Genomic DNA, 26,973 nt, shown 5'->3' with positions numbered 1-26,973 from the left:
AGTACTACTCAGCTATTAAAAAGAATGAATTTATGAAATTCCTAGGCAAATGGATGGACCTGGAGGGCATCATCCTGAGTGAGGTAACACATTCACAAAGGAACTCACACAATATGTACTCACTGATAAGTGGATATTAGCCCAAAACCTAGGATATCCAAGATATAAGATATAATTTTCTAAACACATGAAACTCAAGAAAAATGAAGACTGAAGTGTGGACACTATGCCCCGGTCCTTAGAAGTGGGAACAAAACACCCTTGGAAGGAGGTACAGAGACAAAGTTTGGAGCTGAGATAAAAAGATGGACCATGTAGAGACTGCCATATCCGGGGATCCATCCCATAATCAGCTCCCAAATGCTGACACCATTGCATACACTAGCAAGATTATGCTGAAAGGACCCTGATATAGCTGTCTCTTGTCAGAGTATGCCTGGGCCTAGCAAACATAGAAGTGGATGCTCACAGTCGGCTATTGGATGGATCACATGGTCCCCAATGAAGGAGCTAGAGAAAGTACCCAAGAAGCTAAAGGGATCTGCAACCCTATAGGTGGAACAACAATATGAACTAACCAGTACCCCGGAGCTCTTGACTCTAGCTGCATATGTATCAAAAGATGGCCTAGTCGGCCATCACTGGAAAGAGAGGCCCATTGGACACACAAACTTTATATGCCCCAGTACAGGGGAACGCCAGGGCCAAAAAAGGGGAGTGGGTGGGTAGGGGAGTGGGGGTGGGTGGCTATGGGGGACTTTTGGTATAGCATTGGAAATGTAAATGAGCTAAATACCTAATTAAAAATGGAAAAAAAAGAAATATAAATGAAGAAAGTATCTAATAAAAATTGTTTTTGGGAAAAAAAAAGAAAAAAAAAAGACTTGTTTCCTTAGGAAAAATCAATAATATTGACAAACCCTTGTAGTGACAATTCTGGAGCTATGGTTTCTTAAAAAAAGAAAGCAAAAAACAAAACAAAAACAGAGAAATATGGGACTATGTTTTCGCTTTATCCCCAGGTGTGGGATACGTGGCTACTTCAAATTGTCCGCAGCAGCTGACTATGATTTCCCTCATGCTCTAGCAGGGGCGTGATTTTGCCCGCTACAGATAGTTTCTGTGACTGTGTGACATGTGGAATTCTGGGGACTTTTGAGAGGGTATATAAATGTTAGGGCCTGAGAGGCAGGGTTGATTGTTGGCTGTTGGTGGTGGATAGTTGGTTGCTGTTGGTCAAAGTTTATTAAGTAGTCATACACAAAGAAGAAATTGGATATCCTGATGGTGAAGATCAAACTTGACCCAAGGAACTGAAAGCCTCTAATCAACAGGAAATAGTTTAATGATAACATCATCCTCTATTCCTTCTATCCTTTTTTCTCTCCCATCTAGTGTTATGGGCTTGAAAGGATAGAAGAAAAGGGGTAGAGAAAGGTGGAAGAAAGAAAAACCCACAAAGCAGCAAAAGGCAGCTGCAAACCCTTAGTCAAATTAATTAAAAGACAAAGAGAGAATATCCAAAGTAATAAAATTAGAAATAAAAAGAGGGACATAATAGCCAAAATATATAAAGCAAAACAAACATAAGAATATACTTTAAAAACTGTACTCCATCAAATTAGAAAAAAAAAGAAACAGATAAATTTCTTGATACATATCACTTACTAAAGTTAAATAAAGATCAGATAATCAATTTAAACAGACCTATAACCCCAATAAGATTCAAGCACCAATTAAAAGTCTCCCACCCAGGGCCAGATGGTTTTAGTGGAAAATACTATCAGATCTCCAAAGAAGAGTTAATGTCAATACTGTTCAAATTATCCCACAAAATAGAAATAAAAGGAATGTTGCTCAATTCTTTGTATGAGGCCACAGTTACCATGATATCCAAATGACATAAAAACCTAACAAAGAAAGAGAACTACAGAACAATTTTCCTTATGGATATAGATACAAAAATTCTCAATAAAATGCTCACAAACAAAACCCAAGAACTTATCAAAAAGATCATCCAACATGATGATAGGCTTCATGTCAGAGATGCAGGGAGTTCAACATGTGTAGATTGATAAATGCAACCCACCACACAAATAGACAGAAAGACAAAAACCACATGATCATTTCACTGGATGCTGAAAAGGCCTTTAATAAAAACTAATACCACTTCATGAAAAAGTCCTGGAGAGATTAATGGTACAAGGGACATACCTCAACATAACAAAGGCAGTTTACAGTTAGTACATAGCCAACATCAATTTAAATGGAGAGAAACAAAGAAATTCCAATAAAATAAAAAACAAGACGAGGTTTTCCATACCTATTCAATATAGTACTTGAATTCTCACCTATAGCAATAAGACAACTGAAGGAGATTCAGGGGATACAAATTGGAAAAGAAGGTATCAAAGTATCTTAATTTGTAGATGATACATAAGTGGCCCTAAAAGTTCCCCTGGTGAGGTCGCAAGGCCTGACATTACTGAAGCTATGAAGCACTCACAAAAAGGGACCTAGCATGTCTGCCCTCCAAAAGACCCAAGAAGCAGCTGAAAGAGTCAGATGCAGTTATTTGAACTCAACCAATGGACAGAAGCAGCTGACCCCTGTGGTTGAATTATTGGAAAGCTGGAAGAAGCTGAGGAGAAGGGCAACCATGTAGGAGGACCAGGAATCTCCACTACCTGCTGAGACCTCTCAAACACTGGACCACCGAACAGACAGCATACACCAACTGATATGAGACCCCCTACACACATACAGTAGAGGACTTCCGGGTCTGTGTTCATTCAGAGATGATGCACCTAGCCCTCAAGAGACTGGAGGCCCCAGGGAGTTTAGAAGTCAGGGTGGTGTGGGGGGTAGGATCATGGAGATAGGTGTGTGGGGAGGTGGTGTGGGATGGGGAACAGTTGGAGGGTGGATGGGTAGAGGCAGGGAATGGAATATGGAGTGTAAAAAATAAATTAATTTTTTAAAAAAGTTCCCCTGGGAAACTTGTACAGCTGAAGACATGGAGAAGTCTTGTGAAATACCATTTTCTGGGCACAGTACGGCAATTGCAATCATGAACTCACTGCAGTATGGCTGCTAGCACTAGGCCCACACAAGACTGGCCATGTCAACAGTCAGCTGTGAATGGGAAAGGGGCTTATGGGGCCATCTGCTACTGCTCAACTACTGACTCCTGACAGATCTGGGTTAGGGGGAGCCATTTCTTCAGTCATTTACCTACTCAGTGACCCTACCAGGCTCCAGTGGGTATTCCAAACCCAGGGTCACACAGATGGTCCAGGTTAAACAAAATGAGTCCACCAAACTGCAGCTCTTGATTATAGAAGAGATTAGTAGAAAAGAAAGGAAGTTGTCCTGGGTAGAAGTGGAAATAAGAAAACATGGACATAATCAAAATGCATCATATAGGAATGGAATTGTCAAAGAAGAAAATTACTTTTAGTAAAGAATTGCCACTGTCACCCTATAACACTTAACAACCAGATGCTAACAACCAGGTGAGATCCTTTATGTAAAGATTCACTTAAGACCCCCATGATCAACATTTGTAAAGTACTTTTAAAGTCAGTTATATGCATCACTTTTTATATATTATTTTACTGCATGCTCCATAGACTATAATTTTATATAATTATAAAGTTTATATATACTGGGATCCCAAAACATTTATGTGAGCTGCTTCACTGTGGTATTTGCTATACAGCTAAGATCTAGAGTTGAAGATCATACCTCCATGCTTATGTCTGGTTAATGCCTTACCACAGTAGCACTAGCAATTATGGAGTAAGCCCCGTTATTGTGCCAGTAAGGAAACTAAGGACGTAAAGGGAGAAATAAGTGGCTTACTATCTGACATCTCTATAGTAACACATCCATCCTTACTTCCAGAACTGAGAATAAGCCAGGTGTGGTAATGTCTGTAACAGTAGCACTGGGGAAGCTAAAGCAAGACGGCCATGTGTTCAAGGTCAGCCTGATAGATATCTAGACTGACAAAAACAAAAACAAAAAAGCAAAACAAAACAAAAAAAAAAAAAAAAAACTCTTTCAGGTCAACATGTTATGTTGTGGAGAAGAAGGAGGAGGAGGAAGAGGAGGAAGGGGAAGGAAGGGGAAGGAAGAAGAAGAAGGAGGAGGAGGAGGAGGAGGAGAAGGGGGAGGGGGGGAGGGGAGGGGGAGGAAGAAGAAGAGGAAGAGGAAGAGGAGGAGGAGGAGGAGGAAGAAGAAGAAGAAAGAAGAAGCTTTCTTCCTATCTGGCTGGAATCGTGGTGTCACACAAGAAAGGCACCAGCTCCACCGACACCTCCTCCAGTCCGCTGGCGGCGCAGTGAGGAAAGGCAAGGGCAAAGACGGCTCTGGAGATTCAGCCGTGAAGCAGGTGCAGATCAATGGCCTGGTAGTATTAAAGATAATCAAATATTATCAGGAAGAAAGACAAAGAACTGAGGTTGTTCAGGGAGTGCTCCTGGGTATGGTTGTAGAAGATCGACTAGAGATTACAAACTGTTTCCCATTCCCCCAGCACACGGAGGATGATGCTGACTTCGATGAAGAACAGTCAGTACCAGATGGAGATGCTGCACAGCCTTCGCCATGTAAACATTGATCACCTCCACGCGGGCTGGTATCAGTGCACATATTATGGCTGCTTCGTTACCCGGGCGCTTCTGGATTCTCAGTTCAGTTACCAGCATGCCACGTTCTCAGTTATGACCCCATAAAAACTACCCGAGGATCTCTCTCACTGAAGGTATAAGACTGTCTCCTAAACTGGTGGAAGAGTTTGTAAAGGGAAGGACTTTTCCCCTGAAGCATCACCTTTGAGCACATGTTTGAAGAAGTACCGGTTGTAATTAAAAATTCACATCTGATCTGTGTCCTAATGTGGGAGCTTGAGAAGAAGTCAGCTGTGGCAGATAAGCACGAATTGCTCAGTCTTGCTAGCAGCAATCGTTTGGGGAAGAATCTCCAGTTGCTGATGGACCGGGTGGATGAAATGAGCCAGGACATAATCAAATACAACACGTACATGAAGAACACCGGTAAACAGCAGCAGCAAAAACATCAGTATCAGCAGTGTCGCCAACAGAATAATATGCACCTCTCCAAACCCTTCAAGCCCCACTGGGCTCCTGCCAGGATGGATTCACTGCTCATTGCAGGCCAGATTAACACTTACTGCCTGCCAGAACATCAAGGAGTTCACTACCCAAAACTTAGGCAAACTCTTCATGGCCCAGGCTCGTCAAGAATAGAATAATTAAGAAAAGGAAGCCTCCAGAGAAGACGTTGAGTAGACAGGCTGTTGAGACTCCACAAGAGTGACTCTCGGAAAAACGTATTTCTGTACTGCAAGGGGAGAGGCGTACTGTGCTGTTGGAGCTGTAATGGTTTTCTAGTCAATGATAAAACTTTAATTGGTTGTTCAGTGGGAAAATTTAAAAAAAAAAAAGCTATTTTATTGATCCAACCATTCTTCACACTCATCTATCTCATCATCTCACTTTGGGTGTTTTTTTTTTTTTTTAGGGAAAATGGGAGATGACCAATTCTAGAAAATGGGCAACTGCAAAATTTCAGAAGAAACCTTCCTGCCATCATCCTCGGTTAGACTAAAGTGTCCTTGGAGTAAGAAGTCTCTGTGTTACCTCATTTGCAAAAACAATAAAGAGGCTAAACAGGAATAAGGATGCAAGCGCTCCCATCCCACTATCCTGATCATCTTTTCATCTACGATAAATTACATCACACAGTGCTGGGGATTTATAAGCTTTGGGGGTTTCAAGAATTAAGAGATTTTATTTTTCTCTGTTAGTTCCTTTATTCTAAGATGAAAGAGATCGCTCAGAATGAATAAATGGAGACGTATTAAACTATCCAGGTCTTGGTGTGCTTAAGCTTTTCAAAGAGGGAAGGACGCCAGCCTCTTGAACTCTTTCGTGGTTGAGAACAAGCTGTGCCTGGGGATTTGAATCCATCGCTGGCTTCTTTGGTCCTGTGTACCTGGAGCCCTGACAGCCTGACACCTTGCTGTAAGATCCCTTAGTAACCGTGTATCTGTGGTTAATGGATACTTGCAGATTTACAGACCAGGCTTCAGCAAAGGCCTGACACTTGATCTCTGGAGTGAAAACTCCTGCTAACAGCTCAGTGTGCCCTCCAAAAGCCGCCCTTCCCCTTAATTGCTACCAGTTTCTCCACCTTATCTCAGTCGGTGCTGAAAGCTTCAAATTAGAATGGCTAATTGGATGAAGACGGAAATGCATCCGTCTAATGGAGCAGTGGATCACGCCTGGGTTTGCTCCTTCGTTTGCTGAAGCAAAACAAAAACATGCATGAAGGCTGCGGTGCAGAAAAGTAAATTAGTTCACTCTAGAGCCACAGAGTGCACGCCTCAGCTAAAACCTAAGATGTTTCAGAGACTACTGACCCATCTCCAAAGGACCTAAAGCAATTCGAGACAGCAGCTGGCAAATGATCCAAGAAGCAACCTAGTAATCCCTTGCTTGTTACACATTTTAACAGTGCAATTTACCTCTACGCACAGGCAAGTTATTTGTAACCTGAAGATAATTCCATTATGGCATGGTTTTATGACAGCCTTGTAACTGTGGCATCTTATGTGGGTCCCAGGAATAAACAGAGCAGAATAATGAGACATCAAAATAAGGGTTGAATGTGAAATTGCCTAATGCAATTGAGAGTCACAATGAAGCCAACGGGACATCTTTTTTTCCATGTACATAGTGCTATTCCAGTAATTTCTTGTGGACTAATATGGTCTGCATTAAAAGCAAATCTGTACTTGATTCAGGAGAGAAGACAGTGTTACATCAACCGATTTTATGTAAAGATGTAATTAATATACACACAGAACGATCTTAACCTTTTTATTCAATTACGCTGAAGAAAAAGCCATATGGCCACAGAGTGATTAAGGCACGCAGATTCAAAGGAGTTTGAGAGTGAGATAAGTTACTGGAATCACGCCATTTTAAAGTTGGGTCCAAGACTGGGGCCATGGTGGTTTCCTGTAACGATTCACGTCCATGTGTGATATGTTTTCATGAGTTTTTATACTCTGTCCTTGAGGAGTTACCAAGCTCAGTGAGGCCGTATTATCATGATGACAAAGGGGCTGGGAGCAGTGAAGAGGTACTACTGCCATGACAGCAAGCAGGAGGAAGTGTAGTGAGGAGGTATTACTGTGATGGGGAGGGCATTGAGGAAGAGAAGAAAGAAGTTGGTCAACAGGAAAGAACAGAATCTTGTGTCTATTCAACTTTTTAAATGTTTCTTGATGCTTACTTAGTTCAGGGGAAAAGACAATTCTATGACAAAGGTTCACAAAGCATAGTTAATTATAATCTAAATTTTCTCTAGTTCTCGATGTACAATTTTTAGAATATTGGTGTTATCTTAGTTACGGTTTTACTGCTGTGAGCAGACACCAGGACCAAGGCAACTCTTATAAGGACATTTAACTGGGGCTGGCTTACAGGTTCAGAGGTTCAGTCCATTATCATCAAGGCAGGAACATGGAAGCATCTAGGTAGGCATGGTACAGGAGGAGCTGAGAGTTCTACATCTTCATCTGAAGGCTGCTAACCTCCAGGAAACTAGGACAAGGAGCTCAAAGCCCACCCCCACAGTGACACACCTACTCCAACAAGGCCACACCTAATCTAACAAGGCCACACCTAATCTAACAAGGCCACACCTCCAAATAGTGCCACTCCCTGGAGCAAGCATGTACAAACCATCACAGGTGTATATTCATTGTCTGTGCTGTTGGATTTTACCAAGATATTTTCAAACAGACATGACCCTCTCCACACCCTCTTCTCTTCCCTTTCCCACTCGTCCCCTTCATCGGCAGAGACACCTTTGCTTCTATTTCCATGGAATCTGTACATACATGATTTTATCTGCCTGTATAAAATCTAGTCTCCACAGTTGAGAAGAATCATGTTGTCTTGCTGAGTCTGACTTAATTTGGCTAATAGAAGACTCTTCACTACATCCACCTTCTTGAATATGAAATAATGTTTTATTATTTTGGCAGCTTTTAGATAGTCTACAGTGTAAGTGATTTTTTTTATTAGTCTTTGACAGTTTCATACATGTCTGAGTTAAATCATGGTCATTTTCATCCCCCATTGCCCTGCCATGCCCTCCTTTCTCACCGAGCCCTTCCCTCTTCCATCCTCACCCCCTCCTATTCTTTTATGGGATTGGTTTGGTTTAGTTTGGTTTGGTGACCCACTGAGTTCAATTATGGTTGCTTTGCATGAGTACACATGAGTTTGTTTACTGGAACATAGGCATAGTATCAATGCCTACAGCACTGAATAATTAAATTCACACACACACACACACACACACACACACACACACACATACACCACCACCCCCCAGCATTTTCACCTTGGAAAGAACCATGATAATCTTGCCATCAAATCTAGAATTACGATGCACTGTGGGTGTTTGCAAAGCATCTAGCTCTCCAGAGGGCTTCTTGAGTAATGTACTGAGCTCCCAGGTACTTAGCAACGCAACCTATTCTTCAAGTCACTGATCAAAATCCAATGGACTTCTGGGTATTCCTTCTCCTGGGCCTATCACGGGTACACAAGAACAAGAGAACTCTCTGTGTTCTTCAAGTGTCAAGGGAAAAATACACAGGCCCATTCCAGTATCTGTAATCCACATGTTACACAGACACAATTTTCTCCTCTCAAAGTACTGATGAGAAAAAAAATGTGCATATCTTGTTTGTGCATCTTTTGTGATTGCTAATTTTCTTCCCCATTGAAGTCTACATGCTCTATGAACATATATGTTATGTCTATGGGCCAACCTCTAGCATTAAGATTTGAAAAGTGATCAAATGAATAATCCAGGCTTGGCTTGAATTTCTGCCTTAAGATGTAATATGGTGATACAACAACACCAGCAATCAGGCTTGCTTCTAACTATTAATGGGAAAAGGAATCAGAATTAAAACATATTTGTAGATAGGCAAGCACATTTTCTCATGGTCGTAAGCAGGGTTTTAATTAAGTCAGAGCACAGTACTTAACGTAAGTCATCAGCTTTAGTAACAAAAATACAAGAAGGATTCAAGTCCCTAATTCATTCACTGATTCAGCCAGGCACCGTGCCTCGGAGAAAACACATCACCTGATCTCCAAGGACCTCAGTCTGCAGGAGACAAATAGGTAAACAGATGCTAAAAATAATAGGAATCCTTCTATAGGCTGCTGGTGCCAAGAGCATACTAGACCAGCAGATGGGGCAATAACAGGAAAGGCACATAATAATTTAGCGAGACTCTATGGGCAATTCATATGGTATTATAGATGTAGATGCTACATAATCCAAAACACTGGGGACAATAAAAACACTGCCCCACTCCAATCCACTCCAGTCCCCGGATTGGAATTTAGATTTCTGCCCAAAAGTCAGTGTGTGTGTGTGTGTGTGTGTGTGTGTGTGTGTGTGTGTGTGTGTGTGTGTGTGTGCTGTTCCAGCTCACAGGTATGTGCATGTGCACACAAGTGAGGATGTGTATATTAACTTGCCCAGTTACCTAAGACCATTTGGGGAATGGGCTACACTGGTCTCTCCATTCCATGCTGGAGCGTAGCCTGGTGATTGCAGAAGAAACACACATACACACACTCTGTAATGGGAAGAGGGGAAACTGAGCACCCTTAATTCTAGAACTCAGCGAGAGGTGGAGGCAGGAGGATCAGAAGTTTACAGTCAGCCTCAGCTATATAGGGAATGGAAGTTCTGCCTCTATATGAGATCCCGCCAAGACAGGGATGTGGGGTAAGGGAGAAAATGACTACTTCTGAGACTATTGGAACAGACTTCACTGAGAACAGAGTTAGATCTGAGTCTTGCTGGGTTTTGCTAATAATCCCAGCAAAGGAAATAAAACTGTGTTAAAAAAAATGAAGAGGTATGAAGACAATAGGGAGAGTCCAGGTGACATGTAATTTCTTTGCATTGCCAGAACCTGAAGACATACTGAGAAGATGCACAATTGGAAAATCAAGGAAAGGACAGGTATGACAGTTTCGATCATGATCAAGTAAAGGGTGTTTGATTCGAGGTGGGGAGGGAGGGGGTTGCTGAGGAGAGAAGATGTGAAGTGAGCGGATTATAATTTACTTCCATTTGGAGGAAACACTAGATAGGAAATCCGTCTGAGTCAGGAAACAGAGCTGTTTGGACATGACCCTGGATGAGTGAGCCTAAGCTGGGTACAACTGGGGAAAATCCGTAGGAATGAATGATTAGTGTCAAAAGTGCATCTGCTCTAAAGACCCCTAGTGCCAGAGAAGTCCATGGAGTATAGTGGCCACAGGCAATTCCCAGGGAAATAGTCTTGCCAGCTACTCATCCTCTGGCTTATAAACAAGGGCCCTGCATATTATTTGTGGGACATTGAAAGTGTGAGATTTGTCTGTACCAGTTAAATCCATCCAAAATGACCCGGTGTGACCATATCCGTTTTCAGGATCTTGTGTTCTCACATGCTCCTTGAAACACAGGGTGAGATCCTCGGTGACAAAGGGGACTAAGTGTGTGGTGTGGAGAGGGGGACATCCCTGCTCTGTGATGATACATCTCACAACATTGCACAAGAACGTTCTGACAAAGCAAACAAGGGACTGTGTTCATATGTCAGTGAAGATTAAGAAAGAGGAGCCAAGTGTAGTGACCCAGTAATCCCAGAATTGGGGGGTGACGGGCTGGTCAAGGCTAGCTCCTGCTAGGCAGTGAGTTCCAGGTTAGCTCAGGCTACATAAAACAATCTCTCAAAGATGAGTGAAGAGAAAGTATGAAGATGTTATATAACATATAGGTTTGCAACATTTAGTGTGTGTGTGTGTGTGTGTGTGTGTCTGTGTCTGTGTCTGTGTGTATGTGTGTGTATGTGTCACGCACACACACATCCATGTGACAGGGCACAGCTATGAGTGTCAGAGGACAGCTTGTAGGAGTAAGTTCTCGTCTACCATTTGGTGGCTGAACTCAGGTCATCAGACTCGGCAGCAAGTGCCTTTGCCTGCTGAGCCATCTCTCTGGCCCCCTAGTCAAAAATTTACCAAGCCAAGTACGTTTAAATTTTAACTTTTTCAAAGTAACTCAGAACTCTCCCTCCGTTTACAATGAAAAGAGGAGAAAGGAAAAATAGATTTTTATCAGTGAATAGCTAACAGATGGGACCAGAAACATTTAGGGGAGAGGACACAGAGACAACTATGGTTGCCATGGTTTCTTTGAAATTCAGTAAACATAGGGACCCAAATGGACAGTGAAATCCCCCACTGGGAAGAGCAGCTTGTTGCTGCCTTCTTTCTTGGATAGTTGCCAAAGCAGGCTTTGACTGATGGGAGTCTATGCAAGATGACTAAAGTAGCTGACACTCACCCCCAGCTGTACTCATTTCAGATTAGCCTAGACTACGCTACCCTCCTACATAACAGTCGAAAACAAGCCATGACTATTCTAAATTAACCAGTTATCCCAGTGGGTAGAGCCTGAAGGAAATATATACACTCAAGAGAGCCCAGTCTCTGCTCTCTTGAGAATGGGTAAGAGAATATGTCAAATATCTTGTCAACTCTGGTAGACACATTCAGGCCCTTGGTCCTTCTCATCACCTTCCGGTCATCTACAAATCTGTTCAAATCCCAAACTGCCATATAATAGCATATTGTGCTTACACTGTCAAATACCCCCCACCCCCGCCTCCCAAATTTGTTCGTGCCGATGACAGAAAAGAAGACAATGAGGGTAGGCAGAGCTCTTTTGAGATTTCCCAGCGCAATGAAGACTGTCAAACAAACATTGAACACATGGTTTGGCTGAACTTGCATGTTTCGTCTAGAGGTTCTGATCAAGTTGACACAGACTAAAAAGTCTTTTCCAGGGTCACCGCAGAGCTCGCCAGAGATGAGATCACTGTTGAACAAAGTTCTACAGCAAGGCCCTCCTCCCCACAGCCAGAACAGATTCTAGTCCACACCAGCTCACCACGGGTCATTCCCTTCTTGTTTTCCACCTCCTACGCACGGCCCTCCAGTTCACTGCAGGATTGTGCAACCTCGGCGGGGACTGCGTGCGGCTGAGGGTGTAATGGTTCTGTGGATCGAGCCGCAGTCAGCAGTGACCGGTGGCAGGGCTGAGGGTACCTAAGCCTCCCACACTGAGAGCCAACTATGGTAGCTTGGCTCGGCGACATGTCTTCAGAAGCCAAAGGCTCACAGAGCACTTTTTAGAGCATTGAAATTTGTCCCTGTTATGAGTCTGTCCCAAAGCCCAAAGTTTGCAACATTGTATTTCCTGTCGGGGGAATTCTTGCAAATGAAGTGTTCACTTTCTGGGAGTGGGGAGGGTGGGAGGAAGTAGGGGAGGGGAGACACAGGAAGCCTTTCTTTCTGGAACTATCTGTAGATCAGCTCCACTGAGCAGTCTGCCCCAGCAGCTTAAAAGTCTTTCTATCACCCGAGAATGGGCTTCTATAACTCTTTCTCTACATTCTCCATACTTGTCTGTCCCATGCTGCTAGTCTTCTAGAGTTTGGGAAAATTTGAGAATCTTTTTATAACAGATGGGCCCAGACATATGATGGCTCAACTTACAGTATTTTCAACTTCATGATGTTATGAAAGTAATACACATTTATGGGACTGTAGTTCCAATTTTGAATTTAAATCTCTTCCCACACTGGGGTCATGCAATCTGAGACTCTCTAGTGAGGCCTGGTGGCGGCAGCAGGTCAGACTCCAGCAAGACGCAGGATCCTGGGGGGAAACAAGAGCACTTCATAGGGTACTCTGCCTGAGATGGAATATAGCACTCTAGATGGACAGAAGGCATGTTGAACTTATAAATGGTATTCTGAAAGCACTTTCTAATTCAAGGAACATCTGTTTGGTAAAGTTTATTTGGGAATATTTGACTTTCAAAACATGGATGAGAATACGAATTTTGGAAAGAGTCAATAGGAGATAAATATAGATGATATTGACGCAGCTATAGAGGAAGACAGGCATATAGATAGACTTAGACAGATGTCATGAGATTTATTGAGGGTCTTGGCTCATGTGATTATAGTTGCCAAGAAGCCCCTCTGCCTACTCCCTGCAGCTGGAGAAAAAGGGGGGCTCTGAGTATAATTCCTGGTCCAAGAATTATTCAAGAACTGAAAAGGGCAGGCAGTAGGGGTGGCAGTGGAATTCCAAGCTTGAGTCCAAAGGCCCCCAAACCAAGATCGTCAACGCTTGGGGAGGAGAAGGTTCTGGCTCAGGAAAAGTGGGGGTTGGGACCTTACTAGGCCTCTCTTCGTCATGGAAAATAATAAAGCCCCATCTTTTAATATGAGCATCTGTCATTTTTATATCAAAACCCTCTTTCATAACTCTTCCAATGATCTAATAACTTTAAATGACTATTAGCTCTTGGTTACAATTGCTTTACAAAGAGAAAATTGGAAAATACCTTGTTTGCTGGAAATCCCCATTTTAATTGACTTCAATCGTTTGCTATCACAGGTAGCAATCTGTTTCTATGTGAACCTTGGTTTTCTGTTTCTTCTTCTGTCTCTTTTTCCTTTTATTTTTTTTAAAATTTATTTATTTATTATATGTAGTACACTGTAGCAGTCTTCAGACACTCCAGAAGAGGGCATCAGATCTCATTACAGATGGATGTGAGCCACCATGTGGTTGCTGGGATTTGAACTCAGGACCTTTCAGAAGAGCATTCGGTGGTCTTAACCGTTGAGCCATCTCACCAGCCCCCCTTTTATATTTTTTAACTCCAGTGTTTATTCCTGTTGCCAAGGAGTTGGATAATTCCTGACAGGACTGAGATTTTTCTTTGGGGGTGGGGATGGATATAACAATGGCAAGCCCTTGGAAGCAAGCCGCTGTCCAGCCTATGCACATGTGTAGATGGTGATTGGACGCAGCCCGTAGGATAAAACTTGACCCTTTGGAGGTGCTCCCGTTAAGTAAGCACTGGCTCGTTCAGACATTTCTATAGGAATGATTGCTTCTAGATGTACCAACTGCAGAGCTGAACACCCCCCCCTTTATTGAAAATAGCTTTATATTTCTCACATAATATACCCTGGTTATGATTTCTATCCCTCTCCTCCTCCTGGTTCCTCTCCACTTCCCCTCCCATCTGGATCCACTTCATCTCTTTCTCTCCTTAGAAAACAAACAAGTTTGAGGGCTGACTGTGTGACTCAGTGGGGAGAGCACTAACCTAGCAACCATGAGGACCCAGGTTCGATCCTCAGCACTGCATAAAATCACTACTTGAGAGATGGTGACGAGCTCAAGGCCAGTCTGGGCTACTTGAGACCCTATCATAGAAAAAAAAAAAAAAAGTCAAGCAGGTCTTTATGGTAAAATATAGAATAGAATAGAATAGAATAGAATAGAATAGAATAGAATAGAATAGAATAGAAACTAATACATCAAAATAGAAACAAAAACAAACAGAAGGAAGAGTCCCCCAAAAAAGCACATGAAATTTACATAGTCACAAGGACACGTTTGTTGTTGTTGTTTTTTTTCACACAGTCAAGAATCCCATAAAAATGAAACTGGAAACCATAATATATATGCAAAAGAACTGTGGGGTAAAAAGAGAATATATATAGTAAAATAAGATAAAATCCAAAAAGAAACCAGCCCTGACATGACATAATGAGACAGGAGCCTCCGGTGATGCTGTTAAGTTTGTTTTCTGTTGCCATCTACTGTTGGGCATGCAGACTACCTGAATAATAGTTTGTTTCCCTAGTGAGACTCTCTTGGAGAACACTGAATTTTCATTACAAATGCTTATCAATTGGGGATCATCTCTGGGTTAGGGATGGGAGTATTTGTCCTTTTTTTTTTTTCCTTTGTTTACATTCCCAACCACCAACCAGTTTCTCCTCCCAGCTCCCAATCCTTCCCCCCTGCTACCACCACCTCCATTTCTCTTCAGAAAATGGCAGGCCTCCCATGGCTATCCACCAGCCATAGCCTATCAAGTTGCAGTAAGACCAGGCACCTTCTCTCCTATTAAGGCTGGAGGAGGCAACCCAGTAGGAGGAAAGGGTCCCAAAGGAGGCAGGCAACAGAGTCAGAGGCAGCCCCTGCTCCTACTATTAAGAGTCTCAAAAGTAGACCAAGCTGCACGACTTTAACATATGTGCAGAGGGCTAGGTCAGTCCTGTGCAGAGTCCCTGGCTGGTACAGAACCGAACTCTCAGTGCTTTGAGTGAATCTTGTTATGAATACAGCCCTTTTAATATACTCCATAAATACTGCACACTTATATCACATTTCACACGGAGTGGTGGGGGCCCAGAGGTAAGTTCCATCTCACCAGGCTCTTACAACAGGAAATAAAAGCTTCCCTGAGTGTTTTATGTTCTGCTGAGGCATTTTAATTTGTCATCCCCTACAAGAGAATTAGGAACTCCATGGTAATGTGGTTTGCATCCATTAGGCTCACTCTTGCATGCTCAATAAAGTTTTATTAAATATATAAATAAGATCTGGGATGTTTGATCAAAACAATATTTTCTTACTTGTTTTAATACATTTACCTATTTTCTTTATTCCTTAATTTATATTTTTCTTGTTTCCCAAATTAAAACAAACAAACAAATCCTTCTTTTTCTTGATGACTATAAATTGTTATTTATTTTACTCTCATTTTCAAATAATCAGTATTTGGCTTTGTTCCTTGACTGTTTTTAGAGACAGGGTCTTCTGTTGTAGCCCCTAAATTGCTCTCAGACTCGTGATCCTCCTGCCTCAGTCCACCGAGCACTGCAATTTGAGTGGTGAGCCATCAGGGTCTGGCTTCTGTCAATATTTCCAAAACCTCACTTAAGGAATGCTTCAAGTAAAATACAAAACTAAACTAAGATAAACCCCCACCACGTTCAGTCTCCATTCTTTAGAATTGTAAAAAGCAACACTGTAGACGACCACCCGGCTCTGCACCACCATCCTCCATCTCCTTCTTCGTCAAACATAACATTTGTCAATAGTCCCTCCCTTGCCTCCTCAGGAGAGCGCTCTGAATCAGGTTCAATGCAGGTAGTTACTCGCTTCCCAAAATTTCCATCTTCACTTGAAGGCTGTTTCGTTTTTAATCGCTGACCCCCTAATTCTATCAGCCTTTCAAAGTGACGGGCTCCCTTTGTTTTTAGGAAAATAACTGAAATAACTGAAAGCCTCAAGGATGCATTTGTGTGCTTTTACAGACGGTCTGCTCTGAGTAGACATGATGTTCGTGGGAAAACATACACGCTGCGCTCCCAATTCTATCACACGGGGCTTGCCCTCCACTGGCTGCTATACTTCGTAAAGTAACTGCTCTAATGTGAGGTCTATGGATGTGTGGATGTGTAGCTGCTCATGTGGGCCTATGCATGTGTACACGCAGGTGTGCAGGCACATACGCACACATGGATGTGAGGTCCTGAGCTTCCTGTTGGGTGTCTTCTTCAACCACCCTCTTCCTTTTTTTTATTTTATTTATCTATCTGTTTATTTATTTATTTTGTAAACCGTGCCTCTCAGTGAATTTGGAGCTGATGTGACTACACTGTCTAGCCAGCAAGCCCACAGATTCTCATGTCTTGAACCTCCCCGCCCTGAGATTACAGACTCGTGACAACGCACCCAGCATTTTTATGAGAATGGTAGGGGTGCAACCTCAGGTCCTCAGGTTTCTGCAGCAGGCTTATTCCCGGTGAGCCACCTCCCCAGCCAGGCAGCAGTCTCATGTCCATTCCCAGTTCTGTCACTCTAGTTGTTTTTATTATTATTATTATTATTATTATTATTATTATTAGATATTTTCTTTATTTACATTTCAAATGCTATCCTGAAAGTTCCCTATACCCTCCCCCCGCCCTGCTCCCCCACCCACCCACCCACTCCCACTTCTTGGCCCTGGCATTCCCCTGTACTGGGGCATATAAAGTTTGCAAGACCAAGAGACCTCTCCTTCCAATGATGTTCCAACTGGTAATAAGGACACATGCTCCACTATGTTCATAGCAGCCTTATCTATAATAGCCAGAAGCTGGAAAGAACCCAGATGCCCCTCAATAGAGGAATGGATACAAAAAATATGGTACATTTACACAATGGAGTACTACTCAGCTATTAAAAGCTCTAGTTGGTTTTAATATCAACTCGCCACAAAGAAGAACCACCTGGGTAGGAAGTCTCACCTGAAGAATCGTCCTGCTTGCCTTGATTGCTGAGCAAAAATGCTCCTGATTGTGAGCAGAACCCTCTGGAGGCCGTGCAGGAAGAAGACGACTCGCCTTCCGTTCACCTGACCTTCCCTCTGGCCACTGAGTTAATTTCAGTTGCTATTGCTGCTATTACCACTGATTCTGTCATTGATAGCAAAACAGTGTTGCCAGGCATCCATCATGGACTAAGGACCAGGTACCTCCCAGGTGGTCTGAGCAACTGCTGGGTGGTCCATCTCTCTTGGGAAAATACAGATGCTGTAGGACCACTGTCATGACTGAGGCCCCTGGCATCAGGGCCAGGCAGCTACATGATCGCTCACCTCTTACATCATTACATTGCCTGTCACCATGCCTAGTCCACAACATTCAACCACCATATTGTGATTTAGTTGTTGTTACTATTTTAAGGTACCCTAACCTAATAAATTCTTTATGTATTGAATATAAATATATAATACATATAATTATATGTATATATCATCCTGTAATTTCTGTTCTCTAGACTAATACCATCACACAGAAATGGCACACAGTGATTTAATTAATCATTTTTATTGCTTTATCATGGACATTCTTTTATGATATTGTCTTTTCTCCCCTCCTTTGAGTAGATTCATCAAGGGAGTTTACTCTGTGTGTTTGAGAAACAACTTAAGTTCATCTCAAAGGCTCTTGGAATATGGCCAGCCTCAAAATCATTTATACCTCCATCGCCTACAGTGATGGTCTTTTAGTCTCATAATCAACCCACTTATTGTTAAAAATTAGGTCCATGGTAGCAAACTTTTGAATAGTCCTAACAGCCTGGGTAGGCTGGTTGCAGAATGTCTTCTCAGGCTCCTGACTGGATGATGTGGGGTTTGTAAGTAACACAGAGGACATATGTACTCGGAAGCATTCATCTCTGTCCAGTCCTGACTCCCTTCAGAAGCTTCAGTGGCACTGACTAAAGGAACCTCCCAGTTCACTGCCCCAAGGAGTATAAAGGAACAATGGAGGGCAGAAGCCCCGAGAAGACAGATGAAGGTCTCTTTTGTTATGTTATGACTGCTCTGATGCGGCCTCACCTCTGACTGATGATAACCACGCTGTTCATCCCAATGCACTGAGAGGATAAAACCCTAGGGAGTCGCCTCTGCTGCACCCCACACTGTATGTAGCCCCTTGCCCAGCTCCTCACTCAGCCTTATCTCGAGTCCTACTAAGGTTCTGAGTCAATGTGTGTGAGCCTGGGAAAGTGATGGGCCAAAGTTACAGGTAGAGAAGTCACTGGTGTGTAACACCTCACTTCTGTGTGTTGTACCTGTAACCCATACCACATGGAGCACAGGAGAGGGCAGGTCTGATCGCAGATGATTTATCAGGTTTCTTCTCTTCTTTTCTTTCTCCTCACTGATCTTCTGTGAATGAATGATTGCGATACAGATGTACAGACCTAGTCATGTCTATCCTCTTTCTCCATCCAGGTCCATTAAATGGCCTGGGTCCAAGATTCAGGACAGAGTAATGGGAAGGCAACCAAAGATCCTCCTAGGGTTTTCGGTCTAAGCTTTATTCATCAATCAAACAGGCAGGTTTATAGGATTTGTCCCTTGCTATCACAGGACCACTCCAGACTCATTTTGCTGTTCAAAGCTGTATGCAAACGTATCAAAAGTCCCACTAGGGTATCTGTGAATACTCTGGCCATTCCTTCATACCTGTTTGGTTTTTTATGATTTATTTTATGAGCCTTGGAGGGAGGGAGAGAGGGAGGGAGGGAAGGAAGGAGAGGGAACGGGAAAGGGAGAGTGTCGAGGGGGAATGAATGAGTGAGGGTATCCTTGGAGTCCAGGATTGGGTATTAGATTCCCTGGAGCTGGAGTTACTAGCTGCCAAACATGGGTGCTATGTAAGAGCAGCCAGCATCTCAATCCCTGAGCCATCTCTGCAGCCTCCTGGTCCTTGGTTTTAATAATATCCCAAAGCCTTCTCTCTCGCTCACATCTTTTGTCATTACATTGCCTGTCACGATGCCTAGTCCACAACATTCAATAAATACATATCAAGTAACAAACAAGAACAAAGGGGCATCCCTCTAATCTGTCATTCGCCAAACTGTCTTACTGGACAATCTCAGTCACAGACTTTGCAAATAAAAGAGTAATGACTATGGTCATCAACTCTTATGTAAAATGGAAAGTATGAACATTTGCTCATTTAATCATCACAACCGTCTCACAAGGAGGTCAGCTAGTACAGTAGGCATATGGTAGAATAGGGAGAAAGACCAAATAACTTGAGAAAGATAATATAATACATTGTAACTCAGGCAATATTTTTTTCTTACTCTAGTGTTATAGGACATAATTCTATATCCCCTGACTTTTAACTTTTTCCCAACATTTCCAGATATATATATATATATATATATGATTTATATATTATGTATTAAGCTATATATTATACACATAGTATATGTGTATATAAATATATGCATATATAGTATAATATGTTGATAATATGATATGCAGTAAAAATATCCACTAATAAAATTTTTTTTTAAAAATTTAAGGACATTGAGGACGTTTCATAAAATATTCAAGACTGCCAAGTTTTCTGAAACAAGACTAATCATTGTTCTTGTTTGAACTTCCCCACTATCCTCTGAACACTCTGAGACACATTAGTTATGCAAAATTGGGCCCATCTTGCTCTAGGGTATTCAACTTCCTCTACGCTGGTGCTATGAACTGAATATGCTAAAATTTTAATATCAAATATTTGCCATTTACCAGACACGGTGCTGCATACCTTTAATCTTAGCACTTGGAACACAGAGACGGGCAGATCTGTGAGTCTGAAGACAACCAGATCTACAAAGAGAGTTCCAGGCCAGTCAGGGATACACAGTGAGACCCTGTCAAAACAAAGCAGAAACAAACCCACATATAGAGTGGTAGAGGCTTTGGGAAGTAAGTATGGTGTCTGACTGGATCAGTGTCATAAAATAAACCTCAGAAAACTCACTCACCTACCGCTGTGTGAGTCACAGCAAGAAGACTACCACCTGTGAAACAAGCAGCCCTTGCCTAGACACCAAATCTACTAGCACCTTGAGCTTAGATTTCCCGGCCTCCAAAAACATAAGAAGTAAACTTTTGTTATTTGTAAGTCACCAAGTCTATGATACGTACCTAAAGTGATTAAGTGTCTGGGAACTAGGGAAAGAAAAGGCTAGAAGAGATTCCTAATTATCTTCAGCAGGAATTGTGTTATAGAGGCTTTAAAAAATACATAATATCATGTGAGGCTTTTCAAGTTCAGTTTTGTTCTCTGCTGGATTCAGTGCTCTGCAGACACTGATCTGGCTTTCCTATGTGTAATAATACATAATGTACAAATGGGGGGGGGGAGACAGTCACTTTCACTTTTCTTCCAAGCAACCAACTATGCATCCAGTTACTTAAAATGACAATGGCCCTAACTGATGTTCCAGCTACTAGAAACCAGTCCTTACGCCAGTAAGCATTTAGTCTCTGAAACTTTAGATCTGTTGCATGACCAAAAGTCAAAGCTGTCTCCATTTTCAAGTGCAGACATGAAGACTATTAGCAAACATTAGTTATTATCTCTATTAAAGTTCTGGTAGGTTTTCTGTCCACCTTCTCATACTGCTTAGCAACTTAGTCCTCATGAATAACCCAGGTAAAATACACTGAGTCACCAGTGCGAATACTGCACCGGCATTACTTTTGGTGTCCCCTTGAATCAGTTCACAGAGCATGAGGTAAAGAGAACCATGCTGTGATAGGACGAGCACCGGGAAAGTGCACCAAGGCATTCAGACAGCAGGTTCTACTTGGAGACGGGAGACCTTGGGATTAGGAGGCACTTACATCGACTGTCGGAAGCAGGAAGGTATCTTACGAAGGAACGCCTAATAAAAGAAGCTGCAGATGCTAGCTAACAAAAATGTCTCAAAGCACAGAAGTCTCAAAACTGTGGGTACCTAGAGTCCCACAATGCCTCACTTCTTTTCATTGAAATGCACTCTACCAAAATATTTTTATTAATTCCTTGAGAATATCATACAATGTTTTTTTGATAAAAGTCACCCACTCTTTCCCTAGTTCTTCCTAGATATGTCCAACCTCCTATACCCCACAATGTCATGTTGTCTTTTTTATATATATATATAACCCTGAGTCCAATTAATGCTATCCAGATAGTCCTGGGTATTGAATGATCTACTTGAGCATGGCCTACCTACCAGGAGCCACACCTTTAAAGAAAAATGACTCTCCCTTCCCTAGAAGACAACAACTGTCCACAGCTCCTTAGTTGCTGGGCAGGGCTCAAGGATCCTTCCCCACTTCATGTGGGATGAGTTCCAGACAGAGCAGGACTGACACACGTATGAGCACACAGAGACTATGGCAGCATACACAGCACCTGCACAGGTTTAAGACAGGTGAAGTCCAAGCACTGAGGAGGGAAAGTCCCTAAGCTATGTGCAAATCATAACTGCCGGCAAAGGAAAAACTGCCTTTCGCTAATACCGTCTCACCTGGTATATCAACCACACTTCAGGGTAGACCTCCAAGCCCAAGAGTAGTTAGTTGGCCAACACAAAGTAAATTCAATGATAATTTTGGTAGATTTTTTTTTTACTCATTTTGTTTTGTTTACACTTTTTTGTCTTATTGGTCTCTTGCTTATACATTTTGCTTTCAATTGTGAGGTTTTGGGGTGTTTCTTGGTGCTTTTTGTATGTGTTTGTTTTATGTGTTTTAGAGCAAGGAAGGTCATGAACTACGTGGGTGGGGAGGTGAGAAGGATTTGGAAGGGGTGGGGAGGGAAAATCAGAATGTATTATATGAAAAACCATTTCAATTTTAAAAAGAAAACAGAGGCTAGAGATATGGCTCCGTGGTTAAGAGCGCCACCTGCTCTTCTAGAGATCCTGAGTCCTCAAATCCCAGCAACCACATGGAGGCTCATAACCATCTATAATGGTAGCTGCTAAGAGAAAAAGAACCAGTTTTCTTTAGGTACAAGATTCCTGACAGGTGATCCAATATCGAGTGGTCAACCCTAAACACATGAACATAGAAGCAACACTAAATGGACTTCATAGGTTATATATACATATGTGCAACATTAATTATAAACATGTAAGTCATGAATTTGAAAGTGAGGAAGGGGAAGAAGTTGGGGTAGGGCAGAGAAAGATGAGTGGAAATGATGTCAATACAATGTACTCATGTATAAAATTCCAGAAAATGTAATTTATAAAAAAAAAATGAAATAAATTTTGTTTATACCTAGAGCAGAACCTTAGCCAGAGAAACTTCTTTTTGCAGTGGGTAACAATCACTAGGGAGATATAAATGATCAAAAGTACTGAGATAAAAGGCCGGGTGCTCAGGCATAAATGTGAGATCTATCTCAACCATTTTTGTGAGACGCTGCCTTCTAGATATGGCACTGCTGTCACCCAGATGAATTCACCACAGCCGGGGTTACCGGTACTAGACCTGCACATGACCAAGTCAGTCACAATCCCTGGAGGGGTGGGGACAGATTATCACCAGGCTCCAAGCCTTGCAAAGGAGCTATTCACCACTGAGAATGTCCAGCTGACAGTGTTCCTGGCACCAGTGCATGGCCCCTCACAAATGCACTGATAAACAGCACAAAATGGATTTAGTATATTCTAATCTATGTTTAATGACCAGCCTCAATATTAGGGCTGTTGCCTTGTCTTACCACATCTTATTTTGTCCTGTTGAGCTGCTGTCTCTTGGAGGGCTGCTCTTTTCTGAAGAGGAAATGGAGGGGGAGTAGGATCATCGGGGGGGGGGGAGTTAGGAGGAGTGAAGGGAGGAGAAAGTGTGGTTGGGATGTATTGTATGAGAGAAGATTCTATTTTCAACTTAAAATAAAGACAAAGGAGGGATGGACATTGCTGAGACATTGGGAGGGGTGGGGGAGGATCAGATCCGTCACGGCATATTTGAAGTTCTCAAAAAAAAAAAAATGTGAAGAATTGCCTGACATATTGAGATTTGAGACACACATGAAAGCACTGAGCATTTGATTCAGACATTTATGGAAAGTGGAGCTACTACGTTATTTTGTCAAAGTTATAAATCCTTTGGCAGACCATTTCTGAGGATTCAGAAAGCATTCCACTTCATTCAGCACACAGTTTAAGGCCTGACTTCACACCAACAACCCCTTTTCCAACACTTAACAGTGTCGGTGTCATTAGATAAAATAATAGAGAAGCCCCTTCATTCCCAATGCTATGTAAAACACGTACGCTCCTTCCTCCAAAGAATACATTTCTTGAAAAACACACATCTATGCCAGTTTATTCCCACATTAGCAAAAAGCACATATGAAATTAACCATCTTAAACTTTGATGAGTAATTTTAAAAAGTTACAACTTCAAAGGCCAGCTCAACCACTTCTTCTTAAGATACAAATTCAAGGCCCTGGGAGGTTAAGAGATTTGTCTATGATCACGTTTAGTCCGTGACAAATGTGAGGTTGAGGAGAAACTCTCCACAGACAGGTTCTGCCACCAGGAAGGTGACCCAGCTGCTCCTGAAGAATGCGCTGCTTTCAACCCTCATTTCTCACAGGCTGGCTGCCACAGCTGTAGAACAATGGCTTGTCTTCCCACAGAAAGAACACAGAAGCCAACACATTCGTTATCCAAAGGCTTTGGTGTGGGCCAGGAGTCTTCTTACCATCTACTGGAATGGAAGCCAGTGTTGTTCCTCCTAGTTTGCAGAGAGCTCCCGTAGGTAACCAGATGATACAGCTGAGCCTTTTCCAGCAGCCTTAGAAATTGGGAAATACTCCGCGGCAGCCTGCCTGCCTGCCTACCGTGACAGGCTGTATCCATCACTCTCAGAGCAATCGGCTTCAAACCAGAGGAGAGCCCAGGGCATTCGCATCCCACAACTTGATCAAAACAAATGGCTGGTTGCCATGAGACTGACCATGTTTCCTCTTCCACCTCTGTAGTATAAGAAATAATGAGTGACCTCTCAGTGATGGAGAAACTAGGAGAAGTTACGTCTTTATAAAAAATTCCCCTTCAAAGGGAAATGAGAGGAGGGCACAGGTGAAGCAAATATAGGCAGGGCTGGCGAGGTGGCTTGCAGGTGTGGAGAGGAAGGAAGACACGCACAGGTCCCAGGTTTTTGTACTTGGGGAGCAGAGGAGCTTGACAGTGCTTTTCTTACTCACTCACGTCCCCAAGAACAACAGATGGAGTCTCTCACTGCCAAGTTCTAATGCGGTTCATTCATTCAACAAACTGGTCTTGCTGCAGACCAAGGAGCCGCTAACAGGGAGGTGGGTATCACCCAACTCACAGCTAGATATGTGTAGCAAGGAAAGCTCAAGTCGGTTTCCACAGAAGACAGCCAGTACCTGGGTCCAAATGCATAACCTGAAGGCAACCAATGTCCATTTTAAAAAGCCTATTCCTTTTTTAGTATAAAAATACACAGGCAACCCCTAGAGGTAATTCTCAGCTACTACTTGCCAGGGCTCTTTGTGAAAACTGCTACAATGACTTCATATCCTAAAGGATACTCAGTAGAATAGCCATCATCTTTCATCTTCAAATATTAAGGCCACCAAGAGAATTAAGCTTACTCTGTCAGTCTAGTACCGTTTTAAATTAGTCCTTAAATACTAGAGCCCAGAACTCTTCAGATGAAAAATTTTGATTCCTATCCACCAGCCACCTCAGTGCCTGGGCTTCTTTTTTAGACTGTTGGAAGCTAGGTAGCCACAGCTCTCGCAACGATCTCCCACGTAGGGCCGGAGAAGCTGGAGATGAGAAGGTGAACAAGGCAGGCTCCGGGCAATGCAGGTGGCTAACATCTGCCTTCCATTGTTTGGGTGGTAAGCCCTGCATAGAGAGAAGGAGGAAAAGAATGTAAAACATATGGTAAGGAAGTGCAGTCCCCATGTTCCTGCTGCTCAACCATAAGGCAAGGCACACTTTCATAAAGCAAGTACTGTCCCTTCATAGTCTCAGCAGTTAGACTGTTGAAAGTGTCACAGGGGAAGGTATCAACATTTACTGGGGCTATTCTATGCACTGGACACTCCAGTAGGTGTCTGAGACCATCTCACATATGTTTCCTGGCAATCACATGAAATAAATATGACTACTATATTTTACAGAGGTGGGTAGTAGAATTCTAAGTACTGTCCCAGTGCAATATATCAGCACACCTAAGACTCAGCCTAGTTCTCTCCGGAGTCTGCTTCCCCACTCCTGTTTATCGCCTTACTTAATTACTTTTCTCCTCTACGCTAACGCCCATATCCTTCTCTGCATAGGAAAGCTTTGTACTGTGAGAATAGAGTTCTTGAGATTTTGATGTAATGTTAGTTATTCTTTTATTGCTGTGACAAAACACCATGATGTAGGCTATTTATTCTTTTGAAAAGCATTTAATTAGGTTTACAGTTTCAGAGGACTAGAGTCTTTGATGGGAAGCAGAGGTGTGGCAACAGCGACAGCTGAGAACTAACATCCTCTTCTACAAGTAGGAGGCAGAGAGGCCACACTGGGAATGGTGTGAGTCTTTTGACACCCCAAAGCCTGCAACCAGTGACACACCTCCTCAAATAAGGCCACACCTCCTAATCCTTCCCAAAAAGTTCCAACAGCTGGGGACCAAGTGATCATATGCTTTCCCCTTCACACATTTCCCCCACAACCCCAGGAAACTTCATACTCTTTCAGTGTCTCAAAAAAAAAAAAATCACACACACACACACACACAAATAAATAAAAATAAACATATCCTGAAGGACTCAGTTATCTTTATGGGACTGGTGACTGGGAGTTTGATTGTTCATACTCCAATGAGTATATGGACAACACAAATTGGAAGTGATGTATATTTTTCCTTTTGGGGGTGAGGACACAGGGGTGGGAGGGTGGACTTGGAGTAAAGGAAAGCAAGTATGATCAAGGTGCTTTACATGAAATTCCCAAATAATCAACAAAAATATTACATCACAAACGAAACTAAATGGAACCTGATTTGTGTTGGCCAGCTACTTCTGGGCACTCAATCTGCCCTGGAGTATGGCTCACATACCTAGCATCATTTAGTTAAAGAAAACTGACTTTCTCTCTTCCAGCAGCTATCAATTGCAAATGGCTGGAGAAATAACAATAAAGTTTCTCGAAAGTGAAACACGCCTGTAATTTAATAAATTCAATTAGTAGCAATGTACCAACAGTAATGTTATATCGACAAATATACAGTGGCTTTAAGAGAAGCTAGGTAAAAGGTATACAGAGATCAGCTGTAACTCTTCCATCAGCAAAATATTTTCAAGAAAAACATTTTTAAAGGTAATTTTAAATGCTTTCAAATTCCCAGAAAAGCTGATGTTTTCATAGTTTCTACTTGGCTAAGCTATGTCATAAACACTAGAGTAGAATGAAGACACTCCACACACTTGCCAGGAAGCTACTGGAGGCTATGGCCAACCAAAAATAGAGAGCGGACTGAGATAACCACAAAGCAACGTCAACATGGGAAGGAATGGAGTTCCTAAGAGTCTATGGAAGGCTACCTCAGGCTGACGCTCCACACACAATGCAGAGAGCAAC

At 42.4% G+C, this 26,973-nt stretch overlaps 1 protein-coding gene and 1 pseudogene across 5 annotated transcripts in view; one reads left to right on the top strand and one right to left on the bottom strand.

Moving 5' to 3' along the window:
• Gm8168 (predicted gene 8168) lies at positions 4,280-5,446 on the top strand (annotated as a pseudogene).
• Fut10 (fucosyltransferase 10) overlaps positions 19,861-26,973 on the bottom strand; it is a 77,972-nt gene continuing 70,859 nt past the window's right edge. For 3 of the 5 annotated variants that reach the window (NM_001286422.1, NM_001012517.5, NM_001286425.1), the window contains one exon: positions 23,221-25,245. In NM_001286422.1, coding sequence (NP_001273351.1) covers positions 25,012-25,245 — 234 coding nt within the window. In that variant the 3' untranslated portion in view covers positions 23,221-25,011. Of the gene's footprint in view, positions 25,246-26,973 lie in introns of all 5 variants that reach the window. The other 2 variants (XM_030243329.1, XM_006509025.3) reach the window with 1 other exon arrangement.

This window comes from Mus musculus, chromosome 8, assembly GCF_000001635.26.
Source record: "Mus musculus strain C57BL/6J chromosome 8, GRCm38.p6 C57BL/6J".
Classification (NCBI taxonomy): Eukaryota; Metazoa; Chordata; class Mammalia; order Rodentia; family Muridae; genus Mus; species Mus musculus.
This window is presented reverse-complemented; position numbering and strand designations above follow the sequence as displayed.